We start from the raw sequence: 19,328 nt of genomic DNA on the forward strand, positions 1-19,328 counted from the left end.
ACCAAGAAATAGGGGCCATTATTATGCTCACTTTACTGAGAGGATAACAAGGTACGTGGGCGTACGTTGTTTTATTGTGCCTCACTTCATTGCACTTAGGAGGTATTGCGTTTTTTTACAAATGGAAGTTCCATGACAACCCCGCGTCAAGCAAGTCTATTAATGCCATTTTCCCAACAGCATTTGCTCACTTTGTGTCTGTGCCACATTTTGGCCATTTTCATAATACCTCAGACTTTTCATTATTATTACATTTGTCACGGTGATCTGTGGTCTTTGATGTTACTACTGCAAGAAGATTACAACTCACTGTATGCTAAGATGAATGATGAGCAGTTTTCAGCAATAAAGTGTTTTATAAAATTGAAGTACAGTTCATTTACAATCTTGTGTTAGTTAGCAATAAAGTGTTTTTAAAGTAAGGTATACATGGACATAATGCTATTGCACACTTAATAGACTGCAATATTGTGTAAACATAACTTTTATATGCACTAGGAAACCAAAAAATTCGTGACTCACTTTACTGCAGCGGTCTGGAACCCAACCTGCAATATCGTGGCAGTACGCCTAACTTGTTTAACTATGTCTTTAATTATGGGGCCTCTTGACCAAGGGGTACGTCTAGGGCCACAAAAGGTGAGCTATACTTCGTTTGGAAATTTTAAGGAAGGTCAGAAGTGGAAAAGGATTAAAGCCATGTCTTTCTAGACCATGCTTGCTCAATGTAGACTACATCAGAACTACCTGCGAGCTCCCTAAAAGTGCAGATCCCCTAACCTCTATTGGGAGCTCTGTGAGCGGGGCCTGGGAACCTATGTTTTAAACAAGCTCCCCATTTCCATCCCGGCGATTCTTTTCCTGTTCATTAAACGAGGTTTGAGCACCTCAAATCTCTGGTCCACAGCGTCTGGTCCCCTTTATTCCGCTTTCCCCTGCCTTCGATCTGACTGTGGAACCAAGTTGGAGGCTGCCATGCGTAACCCCTCGGTTTTCCCGAACGTAAAATGGGGAGCCCTGCGGGCCCGCAGCGCGGCTGCCAGGGGCCCTCGCACGTCAGTCGCCTGGTACACAGTAGGCGCCCGGCCAGAGCGGCCCCACAGGGCCACCAGAGTCCCGCCCCGCTCCGCCGGCCCGGGCTGCCTACCCTCGCAGATCTGCTCCCACGGGTTCTTGCCCGGCAGCTCTGCAACCTGCCCCGGCGAGAAGGGCAGCTCGAGGGACATGGGGGAAACGACGCGCACTGGCGTCCTGGCTGTGACAGACGACTCGGCCGAGACGGCCCACTCCACGCTCCGGGTGATGCTGCATAGCCGCCCAAGCGCCGCCATGGCCGCGGTCTCCACGGCAACCGCGCGCCCCGCACGGCCGCGACCCGGAAGGAGCTGCGTCTCGCAGGGGCGGGCCAGCGAGTCGAGGCTGACTTCCGGGTCACGGCGGAGCGGGCTCTCACGTGGAGGCGGGGAAGTTTGGCCTACGGGTGAGTGCAGAGGGCGCGACGCCGCCGGGGCGGCGAGGGGGCTGGACACTGGGCGTGGGGACTTGCGCGCGAGCCACGGGACCGGAGGGCGACCTACACTTCCAGGTCCACATCCCTCCGGTAGCCGGCGTGCACTCGTCCAGGCCTGAGACCGCCGCCTCCAGGAAGTTCCCCCGCCTTGGAGCTGGGCCTGAAACCCTCCGTGTGCGGTTGTGCGGAAGATTTTGCGCCGCCGAAACTTTGAGGGAGCAGCAATCTCGCCTCCTGGCTCCCTTGCTTCCTGCAGTGGAAGTAGGGTGTTGGTGCCATTATGCAGGAGCACAGGCTCCGAAGTTCTGCGGTGTGATTTCGAATCTTTGTTTTGCCCCTTGCTGACTTTGGGACCCAGGGCAAGAAAATTAAAGTCCTGTGGGCTCAGTTTGCACGTCTGTGTAATGGGTTATTCACAGCCTTGGTAACCTAGCGAAGCTACCGCCAAGAATTTAAAAGTGCTTTTGGAGAAAGCATTTGCGTTCACAGGAGACATACTGTAAGGTTCATTTCCTCTTCCCTTCTTGAAGGAATGAATACTTTTGGGTTGCAGGGTTGAAGAGGAGGATATTCAGTGCTCAAGAGGAGGATGCTACAGTGTTCTGAACCGCAGAAATAGGGAGAGAAGGTGATTAAGTTGACAGCCTCTCCTTGGCTTCTTTGTTATTATTCCATCTCGACCATTCCTTCATCTGAGGCCCTCTTGGCACCTTTGACTCACCCTTCTCCAGGTTTGCACCTTCTCCCCCTCCTTTGCAAGCCCCTCTTCTTCTGCCCACCCATTTAAATGTTAGTCTTCCCTACTGTTCTGTTTCAGGCTCATTCTATTTAAGGCTTACCATCCATATATTCCTAAATTTATGTCAGCTTTGAACCTTAGACTGATACATACATCCACCTGTCCACCGCGGCATCTCCCCTTGGCTATCTCAAGGCATCTCTTCCAACCGGCTTGTCTCCTCCAGCCCCCCAACCTCCCCACCTTCAGTTCCTTTGTCCTAGGGATTAGCACCATCATCCTGCAGCTGCCCAAGCTGGAAATATGTTCTTCAGAAAGTTTCCTGACAACTGATAGGCCCGATGAGATGACCTCTGTTACTTGGACCTCACCACTGTGCTTGCTGTGATCCTTTGTATCATCGTTAACACACCTCTTTCCCACCCACACCTGCCTGCTTCTTGATGGCAGGTGTTTTATTTTGTTCATCTCTGTATCTCTAGCATTCATTCCTTCATTCAGTGAATATTTATTGAGCACCTGCTATGTGTTGAGTGCAGAGCTAGGCCCCAGGAATACAGTAGAAAACAAGACAGGAGTAAATGAGAGGATGTTCTGTTGATCCTCTAGGTCCTCCTGGGGTGAGTTATGAGTGAACTTGAACTATACTTCAGGCCTGGCCTGGCTCGTTGAAGGAGCTAAGAGCAAGGTAGATCCAGTGTGGACCCTCTGGGCTTTGAGGCTGAGGAAAGCTGCAGGACGAAGCTCTTGTCCTTTCCCCCCTCTGTCCAAACCTGTGAGTGGACATTGGTTTCTGGATTCCCTGAGTGGCTGCGTGTCATCTAGTTTTAAGGATCAGGAACTGGGCTGGTGACGAGTGAGAGATGTGGTCCAGCCAGAAGCTGATGTATACTTGAGGGCCCAGCCCCTTTTCATAGGTGCCTCCTTGACATGCCCCCACCTCTCTACCCACCTCCAAAAGCCTGGGCATTCTGGGTTGCTTTGTATCATTTCCAATCATTAAATGTTGGCGATTAATTTGAAAATTTAAAAACAGTGAAACATGCCTTTAGGCTGGATGTGGCCGCCTACGCCACCCCCCTGCCCTGCCAGCCTGTGCTGTGGTCTGATTCAGTCCCTCTTTTATAGATGGGGAAACTGGGGCCTGGAGAAGCCAGCACCATGTGGCAAGAGTATGTGAGTCCCCATTTGAACCCAGGTGTTCTCAGCCCTTGCTGGGGCTCCTCACCGTGCCTCGCTGCTGCTCTCCTGTCTAGCCACATGAGAAGGTAGTTAGGAGAGTAAATCATCTTGGGTGCAGGCCAAGGGAATTAATTTCCAGACACAAGGCAGAGGAGCTGCTTAGAATGAACCAAGGTAATGGGTTAACTGTGGCACATTTCCTGCCTCTGGTGGGACTCAGCAAGAAGAGCTGTCTCAAGATTTCTGTCCCCTTCATCCTATAGAAGGTGAGCCCCCGAGGGCAGGGTGAGGCCTCGGTGGCTGGCACGGGGTAGGCAGTGGTACATTTCTGTTGAATCGCTGACTAGGCTTTAGAGGTTTAAGGAAGAAGGTTAGGAAAGGGAATCAACAGTGCCAAAACACACTCCCCACCTTCCCAGGCACTTCCCATAGATTATCGTTTATTCTTTCCAACAGCCTTTTGGGGGAAGGGAGTGTTCTCTCCCCCCAGTTTCAGATGGGAAAGTTAAGACCCAGGGAGAGTAGGTGATTAGCTTAAGGTGAGAGAGCAGCTTGGCTTTGAACCTGGGGCTGCCAGAATTTAAAGTCCATTCTAGTTCCTCGATCCTATTCCTGCTTTGCTCCCCAGGGATCATGCCCATGTTCCCAGCCCCTAGTGTTTTTGACCATCCACTGGAAGAAACGTGACTCTTAGCAATATCGAGTTGAAATGTACTCAGGGTGTAGGGTAACTTGGACTTTTTTTTTTTTTTTTTAAGGAATGATCACTAAGACCCAGAAAGGAGACCTGGGCCTTGGGCTCCCAGAGAAAAAGAAGAAGAAGAAAAGGAAGGCAGTCGAAGAACCAGAGACTCAATACTCAGCTTTAAACAGTGACACTTATTCTGCTGAGGTTTGTCCCACAAGAGTCACATCACCCTCGAAGAATGTGGTCCAAGGGCCGGCACCCGAAATGCCTTTAGTGAAGAAAAAGAAGAAAAAAAAGAAGGGTCACAGCACTGGCTGCGGAGAGCCCCTAGAACCTGAGACCACATCACGGGCTGGACAGACTGAAATGTCGCCCAGCCCCGGGAAGCAGGTGCTTGGTCCATCCGAGCTCAGTGGGGAGAAGAAAAAAGGAAAGAGGAAGTCCTTGTCCCCTGGCTTGAGGGTGAAGACCTCCCCAGAACCCAGGCAAGGTGACGAGGTGACCAGAGTTGGCAAGAAGCTCAAAAAACAAAAGAAGGAGAAAAAGGGTCAGGAAACCACAGCCATCTCAGCCAGGGACCCTTGGTGCTGTGAGGCTGGGGATGCTCCCTACACTTGCTCAGTAGTGAAGGATGGTGAGGAGCAGGCAGCCTCGGGGCAGAAACGGAAGCAGGGGAGCCCCAAGGAACACAGCATGAAGATGAAGAAGAAAAAGAAAATCCATCAAGAGGGAGATACCCCCCTGGGACACCCCAAGCTCTCCATGTCTGTGGAGAGCAGTTCTAGGAAAAGAAGTAAAAAGAAGCCAATCAAAGTCGAGGCTCCAGAATACATCCCTCTAGGAGATGGCCCCAGGACCCCTGCAAAGAAGAAAATGAAGTCCAAGAAAAAAGCAGAACAGACAGGCATTGAGGAGTCAACTTTGAAGAGGAGGAAGAAGAAGAAGAAGAAGAAGAAGCAGGAGAGCAGAGCAGCAGCAGAACCTTGGGAGGAGGTATGCTGTCCTTCAAAAGTGGACTTTTTTTTGGGAAGAATAAGGGTGGAAGTTGGGAGTGTGTGTGTGCACACACAGGCCCTCAACCCTGATTAAACTGACTTCAGTCAGGAAGGGGATTTAATGACACATGTAACTAGAAAAGTTAAAAGCTGTCTAGCTTCAGGTATGGCTGGATCCAGGTGCTTGTGTAATAGTCTCAATAATACAGGTATCCCTTGCTATCAGAATTCTACCCAAGTCCTCTCTATGTGCGCGCAACAGCTAGATAAATTGGGATAAGTTTCTCAGGTAGATCCTTCCCTCTCTAAACTTGCCACTTGCTGTCCAAAACTCAGAAACCAAATAGTTTGAGATAGCATGGTGTCCATAGCTATCTGAGCTTACTTTCTGAGCTCTGTATACACAATTTAGGAATAGATTTGGATCGCAGGAGATGCCTGTGTGGCTTTCCCCATCTCTGGGATTTGTATTTTTCTATGCTGGTTTTAATCTTAGACAGGCTCCTCCCCACCCCAAACCCATGACAGGATGGTCCCAGCAGCTCCAGGCTTTCATCATGATCGTTAAGCCACCCGCAAAGGGAGGACAGCCCTCCAAAACGATTACAGGAAAAGTCTCAGCACTGCTCTCCCAGATCTCGACTGGGTCACACAAGCCAGAAGTCCTGATCTGAGGCCTGTGGGGAGGGGCTGAGGGTAGCAGTCCCACCTGAATCCCACTGTCTCTAACCAGGGAAGGCAGTTTCTGAGAGGAAAACCAGGGTCCTATTACCAGGAGGAAGGGAAGGGATGACAGCCTGTGAAGGCAGCAGATGTGGTCTCTGTCCTGGGTGGGGGGGGCAGAGCACAGGGACCCCACAGCCCCCCCCCGTCTCCCCTGTCTGTACCACCGCCAGGGCCAGGCTTCCGCTCCTGTCCTCAGTGTGTGCCGGCCCGCCATTCCACTCCCAGCAGAGCTGGCCTTTCACGAGCACTTACTGTGTGCTCGGCACTGGGCTCGTAGTGACCCGCTTAATCCTACCTCTGATCTGACGGGGTCGCTGCTGTGGTTATCCCCACTGAACAGACAAGGAAACCGAGGCTCAAAAGAGGTCACCTGGTAAGGGACAGGACTGGGCTTCAGACCCAGTGTGGCTTCTGAACTTGGGGTTTTCTCCTTTCTCGGGAGCCCCCTGGTAAACTCGCGTAGACGCCGGTATCATTAGGGCCAGAGGAATGACTGTTTTATATTCGAACAAGCCCTGGGTTCTCCTCGCAGCTCTGCACCAACCAGGGCGACCTCAGACCGGCTGCGGGCCTGTGGTCTCAAGTAAGAGTCATGGCTGCCATGAGGGGGCGGGCCTGGCCGAGAGTCGACGGCTCTGTTAACAGCGCCAACTGAAGGATGAGCCCCTGAGCTGAGTCACAGGGTGGCGCACGCTCAGCTCGGCCACATGGGGTTGGGGAGGCGGGGGCAGCCTCCATGTTGGAGCCCGCAGGAGATGGTTCTGGTTCCTGGATTTCTCCAGCTTTGCCCTGGTCCAGGAGACTAGGTTTCACTGGTCGCTTCCTTTATTCACACACTCTCGGGGCCAGGAGGAACCCCAGAGGCTTGCAGCCCAACCCCCATCAGAATCTAAAATCCCTTCTCCCAGGAGCCCAGTGAAAGGTAGTTAGTCCCTCTGCTCAGTGTCTCCCGTGATGGGGACTCTGTTCCCCAGCACAGCCAATGGAGTCAGGACGTGCCACGCATCTTCAGGGTCCCAGCACATGATATGAGTGAACAGAGCCATCCTGGGCTCATCACATGTGACGCTGGGTGCCAGGCAGAGCACAGGTGAAGTGAGGATGCAGGACATGTGGTGGATGTCGCTGCTGAAGGACTGGGGAGAGTGGCCCACCCAAGGTCTTGCTGTCCGCGGGTCCCACAGGGGCTGAGGCCACTGAGAGAGTGTGGTCTGTGTGAGCGTGGTCAGGGCAGGCCTGGCAAGGACTGCGGGGGAGCTGAGACCTATAAAGGCTGGGCCATCTGTGCAGAGGGAGTGGCAGGTGCAAAGGCCCTGGGGGGGCAAAGAGGCTGGGGCAGCAGAGCCAGATTGTCATGTAAACAAGATGGGAGCCCCTAAAGGTTTTGGGGGAATGGGGTGATGTGATGCTCTTGAGTTTGTTATATTAATACTTTTTAGTTGAGATATGATTGACACAGAACATCAGGTAAGTTGAAGGTGGACCCGAGGTGCTGTGTGGGATCGAGCTGCGTGGGGGGTGGGGAAGCAGGAGTCAGGCAGCAGAGAAGGCGCCGGCCAGGACATGGGGGTGCAGGGGGAGTAGGAAGGAGAGAACGGGGGAAGTTTGGGTTTGCTGCAGGGCCCCCACCTCTGCCTTCTCTGGCCCCTGCCAGCCCGCCTCCCGGCATCGGTGGGGACCTTAGCCTCTCTCCTCTTGCTGATTTGATGTTACCCTGGGAAGTGAGGTGACATCTGGCAGGAAGGGTTGTGCTCCAGGCCTGGGTTAGTGTTGGCCCTGACCCTGAGCTGTAGGGGTGACCTCGTGGTAGCCACTTCGCTTCTCTGAGCCCTAGTATCTTCATCTGTCAAATGAGTCAGTGCCATGGTCGAGGGGAGAGTCGGGGAGAACTGTGGGGGAGAACTGTGGAAGAGAAGGGCTGTCAGGGGTTCTGTGGGTGGTGGGGGTTGGGGTAGGGCTGCGGTCTCCCGTCTTCTCTGGGCTCCCGCGATCGCACCCGGCTGGGATGCTGAGCCAGAGGCCGTGGTCCACTTGACTCACTCTGCCCTCTCGTGCAGGAGCCCGACACAGACTTAGAGGTGGTGTTGGAAAAGAAAGGCAACATGGACGAGACACACATAGACCAGGTACGGCCCGGTCCTCACCCCTTCCCGTGTGTCTTCCTACCCCAGACTCGCTCTCGCCTCCTGCCAGGCCACGAGGTCCTGGGCCCAGAGGTGTCAGGGAGTCCAGAGGCCACCAGGCCAGCCTCTGGCACACCTCCGCTGGACAGGAGCTCATGGCCTCCCCTGCTTCATGCTGGTAGACCCCTTCGCTGCCATAGCTTTGGCTGAGGGGCCATCTGGTCATTCAGAATCCCAGGTGAGGCATTCCTCCCGGTCACCCCTGCAGGAGGAGAAGGGGACGTGTCCTGGGGAGCTGCAGTAGAGCGGGGAACACGTGCTCAGCCAGGCCCCCGCGTTACCACCCCCTGGCCTCGACTGAGGAACGTTTGGAGAAGTTGTTCTATTGTGGACAAGCTTCTGCTTCTGTTGTGCCCAGATCCTGTATGGGGGCTGGACTTTCTGGAATTAGGATATTTTTATGTTCCTGGAGCCCAAGGCCTGTCAGAACAGCATAGTAACCACATAGGTGTGGCCTTGGACTGACCTTTGGCAGTCACTAACGTCCCGACCCTCATATCGGTGGCTGTGAAGGTCACGCGAGGCCGGGTTTGGGAGGCACTCAGCAGGGGCCTACCTGAGACCTGTGCTTAGTAAGTGGCAGCTGTTAACCTGCCTGCGTCCTCACACTGTGTCAGCAAGTGATTGCTGGAGAGAAGCAGCAGGGTGTGACATGGAGACAGCCCCTGTGTCGTGGCCCTGCTCCTCCAGGAGAGAAAGAGAAACAGAGCGAGTGCTTACAAGTGAGCCGAGTGTGAGGAGGGAGCCCTACAAGGTGCCACGTTACCTCCATACCTGATACCTTTGGGGAGTTGGGGACCCTCTCCCTGGAGGAGGGGGTGTCACAGAGGGGCCGTGAGGACCAGTAGGATGATGCTGACAGAGCCTAGTCCTGGCCTGGCACAGAGCACGCCCCCCCCCCCCAGAAACGAGAGCTCCCCTGCAGGTCCTAGTCCTGTGGCTTGCCAGGACCAGGGCTGCAGGACCCCGCGGGGGCCATGCAGAAAGAACGGAGGTGGGGCCTCAACTCCAGGCCCAGCCCCTCCCCTCAGCTCCTTCTCCAGGTGTCCTTGGCCACTCGGGTCACAGCACAATGCCTGGCCTGTGCACATCATGCGAGCAGGGCCCACCAACCACCTCTCTGCTTCTTATGTATTTGTGCCTATTAAACACTTTAGGGTTTTCAAGAAAACTTCTAACCATTTCGGGTGACAGATTATCTCAGTGTGAGTGAAATTTTCTGTCCCACTTCTCCCTCTCTTTTTTCCGTAAGTAATTAAAGTTCACTATGGTAAAACATTGAGCGGAAGAAAGCAACCTAAGATCCTGCCCCGAATGGTGATCGCTGCACACCCTTTGTTGTTGCACTCTTCTGAACCTTCCCTTTGTAACTGCACATCTGTGTGATTGTAAAGCACTGTTCAGCCCTGCTGTATACACTGCTCCTTTAACTTCTGTCATTTAGCCGGTGAACTGTCGGCTCCAGTAAGCGCACACCTGTACGTTCCGCGCCGGCAGTGGGACCCCATGTGGGAATACGCCACCGTTCTCGCTCTCATGCCTGCAGCTGTCTCTTGGAGTTGTTTTACGTACTTTTGAACTCGATAAATGCCCACCTCGTTTGGCTGCCCGTGGCAGATTGGACAAGAGGGGGCAGGGCCACCAAAGGGACAGCTGAAGTTACACCTGAGCCCTTGGGAGGAAGGATAAGGCCCTGGAAGCTTCCGTGTTGAACAGCAGGATCATCGGTGCGCTGACTGTGGGCTGAGCCACACTAGCTACAGCGTATGAGGTGTGCCTCCTGTGTGCCGGGGCCACCTCAGGCTCTGCGTTCTGCACGCAGCAGTTTAACATGGGGCCGGGTTCTCCCACACCAAGTAATTCTCTGACCCCAGCTGTGTGTCCTACAGTTCAGCTCAGTGTGACACTGTCAGACCCCTCAGGTGAAGGGCTCAGTTCCATCAGACTGCCCCCAACTCCCACCCCCTGCTGCAGATATCATTCCCAAGCCAGGTTGTCATCTCTGCTTCTGATCAACCAGTTATAGATCAGAGGTTCCAAAGGCCTCCTCAGTTCAGTCAGTTTGCTAGAGCGGCTCTCAGAACTCAGAGAAACCTATTACTCACTAGTTTCGGCTTTATTATAAAAGGATCTTACTCAGGGACAGCCAGATGGAAGCGATGCACAGGGCAGGGTGTGTGAGAGGGTGCTTGGAGCTTCCATGTGCTCTCTGAGAGCTCCACCCTCCCCAAACCTCCAGTGTCACCAACCCAGAAACTCTCTGAATCCCGTCCTTGTGGGTTTTCATGGAGGTCTCGTTACCTAGACACGATTGACTAAATCCCTGGCTATTTGGTGGGAGGCTCAACCTCCAGCTGTCTCCTGTCCCCAGAGGTCAGGGGGATAGTTCTGAGTGTTCCAACCCTCCGGTCACATGGTTGGTCCTCCTGGCCTGCAGCCCCCATCTTAAAGTTGCCTCTGAAAGTCACCTCATTAACATAACAAAAGACACCGTGCTCCTCTCTGCACTTAGGGAATTCCAAAGGTTTTTGGAGCTCTGTGCTGGGACTGGGGATGATAACGTTATATTTATATATATAATATGATTCTTGTTATCAGTGTCTTATTGTAAAGCACCGTTCTCTGTCTCCTCTTTATCCTCCAGCTTACCTGATGTTTCCATCTGTTTGCAGATAAACAGAACAGTACAGAAAGATGAAGTGACTTACCAAAGGTCACACAACTAGTTAATGGCAGTGCTAGGATTCAGACTATTCAGACCACAGCCTGTGTTCTTTCTAGAAAATGATGCGGTCAGCAAGAAAGTTAACCCCAGCACCCTCTGTGCAGGCAGGGCTTCGGGCAGTGTGTTTTGGGAAAGTTGCCACCCAAAATGGCTGTTAGAAACAAAAAGAGTTCTAATGCTGAAGGTGGATAAACTTCAGTGTCTGGGAAGGTTCATTCCTAAGGAATGAAAAACAAGGATGAATGAGGCCTGCGTGCTTTAGGTCAAGGATGCTTAGAGGGTATTTTTGCAGCAGAGTAAAGCTGCTCCCACCCCACGCCCCGCCCTGTCTCTGTCCTGGGTTAGAAGCTCAGAGGAAAACGCCTGTCATTTCCCTCTTTGCTTTCCTTTCACTTGCTCAGGTGAGGCGAAAGGCCTTGCAAGAAGAGATCGATCGTGAGTCAGGCAAAACAGAAGCTTCTGACACCAAGAAGTGGACAGTAAGTGTGCTGCTGGGCTCCGGGAGTGGTGCTTCAGCCTCCCGGCCCCTCCTCTCCCTGCGGCCGGAGGGGCTCAGCATAGGGACATCATCCGGCCCGAGGCAGCCCCAGCCCACCAGCTGGCTCCCTCTGCTGCAGAGCTTGTCCTGAGCTGACTCCCTTCCTCCCAGAGAGCTGGCCGCGCGAGATAAGCAGCCTGGACGTTTGTCTCTGGCTCTGGACGGGCAGGGTGGCCTAGGCATTAGTCGCCAGGGACGCTGATGATGAGCTGTCCAGCAATGGCTGGTGCCCTCAGAAGGCTGCTGGGGCCGGGTAGGAGGCAGAGTGAGAGGGGGCTGTGGCAGGCCTCTCTCAGGCCTGGCTTCAAGGGCCAGCTGGAATGGGAGGTTTCCAAGCCAGGCGGGCCCTAGGAGATGGGGCTGGTTGGGGGTGGTGTACAGCATGGGCACCACAAGGCCAGGCTGAAGAGAGGGTCGAGGGGGGCGGTGGGCCACGGGGCCGGGGCTATAACGTGGGCACTGCTGGAGGGCGTCGATGTGGGAGAGGTTGAAGGCTGGGGTGGGAGGCCCAGCCTGCAGGCCTGAGGCCGGGGGTGGGGCGGAGGGGAGAGCAGCTTCACCGCCTAGCATAGATTGGATTTGGGAGAGAGGGCCCAGGTGATGGGAAGCCTTGCACTGTGTGAAGCCTCCACAGCATAACACAGGAAAGAGCAGTTAATTTGGACCAGAAGACCTGAGATCAGTTCCTGGCTTTCTAGTTTTCTAGTTTCCACTTTCCAGTTTGAGACTCCTGGTGAGTACCTTCCCCTCTCTGGGCTTCATTTTCCACATCAGTACAACGGGACGTGCACGCTGGCCCCATGGAGTTGGGGGTGGGCCTGGTTATGTGTTACCCCTCTGGGGTCTCCTTTCTCTCCATCCTCTTGAGCTGAGCAGAGCTGATGGGACTCCCTGATTCAGTGAGGAAGGCAGGAAACAGGGCCGGTCCTGCAGAGCACTGGCCCAGAGGCTACCCCTGCGGGGAGCCTGGGAACAGGAGGGCCATCCCTGGGCTGGAGGCTGGGATCCGTCCTCTGGGGATGCTTTAGGTGGCACTGCCTCCTGGGGCCCGGGGCCCCTTGACTGCTGAGGCACGCGGTGGGGATTCCGGACTGGCTGAGGGTCCCTCTAAGGGGTCAGCAGCCCTCCGAAGTGCTGGCTCACTGAGCAGCCAGCCCCTGGCGGTGCTCTCCTCAGGCCCAGTGTGGGGCTGTCTCAGGTGGCCTCTCATTCTAGAAACTGCAGGCCTGGGCCGCTGCCAGTATGCCTGTTATCTGGGCCACTGTGAAGCTGGAAGAATTGTCACCGGTTCACTCCAGGCAGTGGTAGTAGCGACTGGTCTTTATTCTCCCAAAGCTGACCTAGAAACAAGCAGAAAGTCCCCAGGCAGCATGGGTCAGCAGTGGGGTGCAGGGGGGGAACCACAGTTCTCCGCTTCAGCTGAGCCAAGCATCGTGCTCTGGGTGTCGGTACAGACCCTGATTTGAGCCTCACTGAGGCCCTGTCGGGGGTGTTGCACCCCCGTTTCATAGATGAGGACATTGAGGCTCAGAGAGGTTAGGTAACTTGACCAGGGCCACACACACGGGGCTTGATTCTGAGTCTTCAAAGCTGTAGTCTTCAAGGGGAGCTGGGTTTCTTGCTTCTGCCCAGACCTGGGGGGGAAGGGGTCTGCTCTTAGGCCACGGCCCTGAGAGGCTGTCTTGCATTTTTTTGAACACGGGAGATGTGTGCCCTGGGTTGTAGAGTGCCCTGGAAAGGAAGTGGAACCCCCAAGTTCCTGGGCTGGCTCAGCCTGCAACTTGTGTGACCCTTTACCTCTCGGGGCCTCCACTCCCTTCCTGCCGTAACAGCCAAGCTGCTGTGAGAAGCACCTGCCCTCCTCCACCTGGTGAGGTGACAGTCTGCCACGAACTTGGGGGAGGAGTCAGCAGACAGGCAGCCCTGGTGTGGGCCAGGCCCGAGATGGAGTTCCAGCAGGGTTAGAAGTGCCCCCGGTTAGCCGCAGACCACCGTTTCCTCGTCAGTGAGGTGGGCCCAGCGGTGCTGCTCCGAGGGCTGTGGTTGGGGTCAGGACGGTCGCTGGGCCTGCTGCTCTGGGAGGGCTTGGGCGTCTGGCCCCTCCCCGGTGCAGCTGGGGGTCGGGGAAGGGAAAGGGCTTTGGAACCCTGGAAAGTGACCACCTGTTTCCTCTCACCACAGGGAACTCAGTTTGGCCAATGGGATACTGCTGGTTTTGCAAACGAGGAACAGAAACTGAAATTTCTCAAACTCATGGGGGGCTTTAAAAATCTGTCCCCTTCATTCAGTCGCCCCCCCAGCACGACCAGAAGGCCCAACATGGCTCTGAGCAAGAAGGCGGCCGACACCCTGCAGCAGAACCTGCAGCAGGACTACGACCGGGCCCTGAGCTGGAAGGCCAGCCGCGGGGCAGGCCTCGGCTTCGCCCCTGCCCCGGGCAAGGTCTTCTACATTGACAGGAACGCGTCCAAGTCAATCAAGTTTGAAGATTAAACGCTACTGCCCTGTCCCCCAGAACAGCCACAGTTGCTTTTATTGTTGTGTTATGCAGATGAAAGCCACAGGACAGTTGTCTGGAATCGAACTCCTGCAGAGATTAAGGGCAACTATGTTGTCGCGCCTGGACGGACTGGGGTGAGGGCAGCTCAGGTTTCAGGAGCCAGGAGATCGTGTGAGGGGCTAAACCGCCTGTGTGCTGTGTGAAGCGTTCCATCCGTTCGTCCTGCGGTGTGTGTACGTAGGAATAGCTAACGTTTGTCGAGTGCTGAGTGTGTGCCAGGCACATAGTGAAGTGTCTCCCTTGCATTAATGTATTTAATCTTCATAACTATGAAACAGGTGCTATTATCATCCCCATCTTATAGATGAGGAAACCGAGGTTCAGGGAGGAAGTAATAAAGTTGCCTGGGGTCACCCAACCAGTTAAGTGCCAAGTACTTTTGTGCCCCAAGTCCTGCGCCACTATTCAGTATTCTGAATGTCCCCTCTCGAGAATGTCACCCAGAATACTCATTGGGGCTTAAAATGTCTTTTGAGAAACAAGCTTATTGCATGTCGGAATCTCAAACAGGAAGTGGGGCTGATGTAAAGGGGGGCAAGGAAGCTCGCTTTCCTTTCCCTTCTTGGAGTAGCAACAGGCACAGAGGTGTCTGCACTGCCACCTGGCAGGTGTGGCTGAGCTTCGAAGTATTTCTAAACCAGTCTTGCCTTTTGCCCTGCTTCCCTGTGCTGTGGTTGGATTTAGTCTTTTTCCTTCAGCAGGACTGTGAACGAGGCATTTTAGACAGCAGCTCATTAGCCCTTCGCGTGAACCCGTGACAGATGCGTTCCCAGGGATTTGTTTATTGGACTCTTTTCAGTCACAAGGAAGAGACTCCCAGGTGCCATCTGTGGAGGAGGTCAGGTGCCCGGAGGCAGGACACGCGGGGAAGACAGGATGTTGCCTCCTAAGCAGTGGGAACAGTGTTTCCCAGGCTTGACTGTCCAGCCAGCCTCCCAGAGCTCCAGGTTCCGTGACCTGAGCGACACATGGCCACCACCTCCATGCACCCAGCATCGCGCTTCCCACCGTGTAAGTTCTGATTGGGCCTTTTTCACGTCATTTGGCTTGAACGGCCCCCACAGGCGTCCTGTCTCAGGCCGGCCTAGACAGCCAGGGACTCAGCCTCTCACGTGGCAGGAGGGTCTGTTGTAGGGATTGATTCAGCTCCTCATGAGGGAACATTCTTTGTCTCTCTGCTCCTCCGTCCTCAGTGCTGGCTTCATCAGGCTGGTAGAAAAATGACTAGCAATTCCAGGCATCATATCAGTACGCTAGACCATTCATTTCAGAAGAGGAAGAAAAATCTTACGGTTCAAGGAGACTTCCAGAAGCCCCTCAAGAGACCTTTTGTCATAACTCATTGCCCAGCAGTGGGTCATATACCTATTCCTGAGCCAGCCCCTGGCACGTGGAGGGAGACTCAGGGCCCAGCCAGGAAGGACTGAGGTGTGGATGCTGGCGAGGCCAGCATGGGTGCACTGTTGCCCCACGGGGCGGTGGTGAGGCAGGCCTGCCTGCGCCCTGACCACCAAGCACTGGCCTGGTCTAGAGTCCTCCACACTGGGCTAGCAGCGATCCAGGGGGCTGCCTCCCGCAGAACGTGAACTTGGCCCTCCGAGGATTCAGCCCTAAGAGACACAATGGAAGCGGCCATCTAATAATGCCTAGAAAGCGAGGCTCTGCATCTGAGTCAGCTCTTCAGGGCACCTCCGGTCGTGACGGGAATACATCTCCCAGTCTTGATCAGCACCAGAGGAACTTGCTTAGTGTAAATGGGAACCAGCCACTGCTTCTCTTGCCGTTTTTATCTTGCCGGGGGAGCATGCTACAGTCTGGTCCTGCTCAGCTCATCAGGAGGGACTGCTCAGCCTTCTCTTGGGTGATTCTAAGAGTGGCTGAGCGATTGTCCTCCAGCCTCCCCCACGGCGACAGCTCTCATTCGGGCGTGAGGGTCAGGCCTTTCTCCTCTTGCTGTTTAGGGGAAGCAGTCTCTGTGTGATGGGATGCGACTTTCTAGCTGAGTGTCACCGTTGGCTGAGGCATTCTGCTTGCTTGGGCAGGGTTATTAAAGTCTGTTCCTGAAGCAGGCTCTGCGAGAAGGTTGGGCAGCCGGGATAGCGAGACGCCAGGTGTCCTCAGCTTGGGCTCGGCCTTGTCTGGGCTGCCCTGGGGGGTGCGGACCACTGTGGCTTTGGAGGCAGGACCTGCCCTGCAGCCGCCCGCAGTCCTGAGAGTGTTCACTCTGAGCTGATGTTCACTGGGCCTCTGTCCTTTTGTAAATTAAACAACACTGGCTTGAGTCACCCCCGGCCCTCCTGCCATGTCCAGAGCCCGCTGTAAGCTGCAAGGTTTTTTGCTGTGATTTCCCATGTTCTTCATCTGTTGACTCCGTGTAGAACACAGCCTACCTCCACTGGAGCAAGGCAGTTTTTGGATTTTTACTCAGAATCGGGGAGAAGTGGGAGGGAGAGGTCTGGTATCTAAGCAGAGCCAAGGTCTTAGCTCAATATTTAACAGACCTGTTCTCAAACTTGTTGGCTATTTCTCCCTTGGGGATTTCTCACTGCCCCTCCTCTATGCAAGCTCCTCCCATCTGTATACTTGTCTTCATCCAGCTGCCCCCAAAACCTCATGATTCTTAACCACTGTATTCCTTGGGGTGATTCCTGCCATCCTGCCTTAGCCCACTAGGCCCCCTTTCCACAACTAGACTGGCCTGTCAGAAGTATTTGCCAGGTAGACACGGTTCTCCCCTTAAAAATCGTGTGTTCAGCTGTACAAACTTAGGGCTGTTCAGACTTGTGGTCAGAGTAACAATTTCTCCCGAAGATGTCCATGTCCTAATCTGTGAGTCTAGTCCACAAAACAAAAGGGAGTTTAAGGTAGCAGATGGAATTACGGTTGCTAACCGGTTGACCTTAATAAGATTAGACTGGGCCCACCCAGGCAATCCAGGATTAAAAGAGGGAGACAAAAGAAGAGACTTGGAAGAAACACAGCTATCAGTAGTTTTGAAGCGGGAGGAAGGGGCCACAGCCAAGGGATGCAGGTGTCCTCTGGAAGCTGGAAAAGGCGAGAACACTGTGTCTCCCCCGAGCCTCCAGAAGGGACGCAGCCCAGCCAGCACCTTCACTTTGAAGGTGTGCCCACTGAGACCATTTGGACTTCAGAGTGGCAGGGCTGCAAGGTGCTAAAACCGTGCCATTTTAAGCCAGTAAGTGTGTGGTAATTTAAAGCAGCAACAGAAAACTAATACAGGTCTTATGAGAAGCTTTCCTCATTTTTACCTCATTTCCTAAAATTTTTGGACTTAAAAATCGTTCCATCATCCTTCACGATAGTAGACTTCATCCCATGAAGGCCGTGGCTAATTATCTGAGTAACGAACGGGCTGGGGGAAAGTACACAAGAGCGTAGAAGATCTAAGCTTCCACCTGGCCAGGTGGCGGGTGATTCAGAAGCTCCTTTGCTGTAATGTAGACCTGACCTGATGTCAAGGTCCAAGTCCAGGTTAATGGAAGGGCATTAAGACCCCACTGACTCAGGCCTGGGCACCGACGCCGGCACAGACAGCCTCAAAGTGGAAGAAATGATGAAGTGCAAGTGCATCATTTGTGAACCTGCCAGTTGTTCATTTGAATAGTATCAGATTAAAAGTGGCATATGAAATCATTTTCATGGAAATAGCTTTGTGAAATAAAGGCCCCTTGGGGATATTTGAGCAACGCCCATGCTTTCTGAATGCCTGTGTTTTGTTCAGTCAAGGGGCCTCCTTCAGTCCCCACTGTCCTTTGACGAATGCCATTTTCTCAACAGAATTCTTGTATGGGGGTGCGTGGGAAGGGGGGTTCACTGTTGAGCTGGCCAGAAAATCCATAGCATATGCTTGGTCCTATTCAGTTAAAATGTGAGTTTATGTAACTTGTAAAAAAATTATTTTAGCCACTGTCACCGTGTGAACTGTAATGGAGCGTTTCGCAGAGGAGAGGTGAAATGCAGTCTAGGTCCAGCGTATACTTCCAAAAGCAGGACGGCTCAGGGGCACTTCCAGTTCACAACTTGCATGCATTTCCTGAGCAAGGGGTTCTAGGCTGAGTCACCACCAACAATATTAAGGCTCTTACTGACTGAAAATAAACTGCCAGTGGAAGCTCGTCAGTGGTACACAAGGATCAGATCCCCCCAGACTGGTAAGGAAGTAGACAGACTCATATGCCGTTTAGAATTACGGCTGCAAAACAAACCAGGCAGTATGTTTAGATACACTGTCTTCTGGATGAGAGTCAGCAGTAATTAAATGAACAGTCATGAACATAACTGCTTCAGGAGGTTTATTCAGTTACAGTGTATTTTCCAGTCACGGGGAGTCTCATATTTAACCTTGCTTTTTCCTTTAATCCACTAACATATTCTGAACCCAGTCAAGAGCTGCTTTTGATAGAAAGCAAATGAGGGAGTGGGCACAGTGGCTCTTTCAGAGTGGATTGCTTTTCAGAGTTCTTTTCCCAATTAAAAAACACCTTCCAGAAGAGAAAGATGTTACTTGCATTCTTCTGTTTCTCCCTTAAGGCCAGTCTGAAGGCCACTTGTGCAAAGAAACAGGCGCTGTGCTGGGTGAACAGGATTGGCTTTGCATGCTTTGACAGTTCCCACTTCACTGTCAGAATCATCTGGGTAGAGGCCAGAGCTTAAACCAGTCTGCATGTGTATAAAAAAAAAAAAGAAAGAAAGAAAAGAAAAGCAAAACAGGTCTTTCTGGACTTGGTACCAGGGCTCCTGGGGTCAGGTCCGTGTTTGCAGAGGAAGCCTGAGGGCCAGCTCGGTCAGATGCCCCATGTCTGGCTGTTTGCTTCGCTTCTTGATGTATTCCAGGGTCTTCACCTAGGAGCGAAGAGAAAGACTCATCTCCTTTCTGTTCGTACTTCTCTATCCTTGGGGCCCAAGGCTCCAACAAACCAGCTTATGCTTTCTTAGCAGAGAAGGCAGAAGAAACCAGTTTTTAAATGAGACTCCTTAGATTACAACGTGCTCTTAAAATCACCAGGAATGACTGATGTTTCCGTATGTGTGGTTTTTATTCAGCGGGAACTAACTCTTAATACTGTCAGTCCTCCCTTGGTTCTAGGACCCTCCACTGATACCAAACTCCAAGGCTACTCAATCTCTCATATATAATGGTGTAGTATTTACATATAACCTACATACATCCTCCCGTATGTTGAAGTCACCTCTAGATTACTTACAATACCTAACACAATGTAAATGGTATGTAAACAGTCGCTGGTACATGGCAAATTCTGGATTTGCTTTTTGCAACTTTCCAGAATTGTTTTCCCCCTGAATATTTTTAATCTGCAGTTGGTTGAATCCGAGGATGTGGGACCTGCAGATATGGAAAGCCATCTGTACTTTGTAGGGCCAGGCGCCTTTCTAGAAGGGCAGACTGGGGCCGTTTGATGTCCAGGCCCTGACGCCGTGTTGGGGCCAGCTGTGTCCGGCC

At 53.2% G+C, this 19,328-nt stretch overlaps 2 protein-coding genes across 5 annotated transcripts in view; one reads left to right on the plus strand and one right to left on the minus strand.

The window, feature by feature from the left end:
• Window positions 1-1,185: 1,185 nt before the first annotated feature.
• On the plus strand, window positions 1,186-17,557 carry KNOP1 (lysine rich nucleolar protein 1). Of its 4 annotated transcripts, XM_045521203.2 has the most exons (6): window positions 1,430-1,480; window positions 2,064-2,138; window positions 4,190-5,112; window positions 7,898-7,966; window positions 11,150-11,227; window positions 13,468-17,557. In XM_045521203.2, the coding sequence occupies exons 3-6, from the start codon at window positions 4,192-4,194 to the stop codon at window positions 13,777-13,779; spliced, it is 1,380 nt and encodes a 459-aa protein (XP_045377159.2). In that variant the 5' UTR covers window positions 1,430-1,480; window positions 2,064-2,138; window positions 4,190-4,191; the 3' UTR covers window positions 13,780-17,557. The 4 variants fall into 4 exon arrangements, with proteins under 4 accessions (XP_010959372.2, XP_045377159.2, XP_045377160.2 ...); XM_010961070.3 differs by lacking the exon at window positions 2,064-2,138 and having other exon boundaries at window positions 1,186-1,480; XM_045521204.2 differs by lacking the exons at window positions 1,430-1,480; window positions 2,064-2,138 and adding an exon at window positions 1,880-2,009.
• Window positions 17,558-18,142: 585 nt separating this feature from the next.
• VPS35L (VPS35 endosomal protein sorting factor like) overlaps window positions 18,143-19,328 on the minus strand; it is a 109,105-nt gene continuing 107,919 nt past the window's right edge. The window contains exon 31 of the mRNA XM_074346257.1: window positions 18,143-18,709. Within this exon, the coding sequence (XP_074202358.1) occupies window positions 18,611-18,709 (99 nt within the window). The 3' untranslated portion in view covers window positions 18,143-18,610. The remainder of the gene's footprint in view (window positions 18,710-19,328) is intronic.

This window comes from Camelus bactrianus, chromosome 18, assembly GCF_048773025.1.
Source record: "Camelus bactrianus isolate YW-2024 breed Bactrian camel chromosome 18, ASM4877302v1, whole genome shotgun sequence".
Lineage (NCBI taxonomy): Eukaryota > Metazoa > Chordata > Mammalia > Artiodactyla > Camelidae > Camelus > Camelus bactrianus.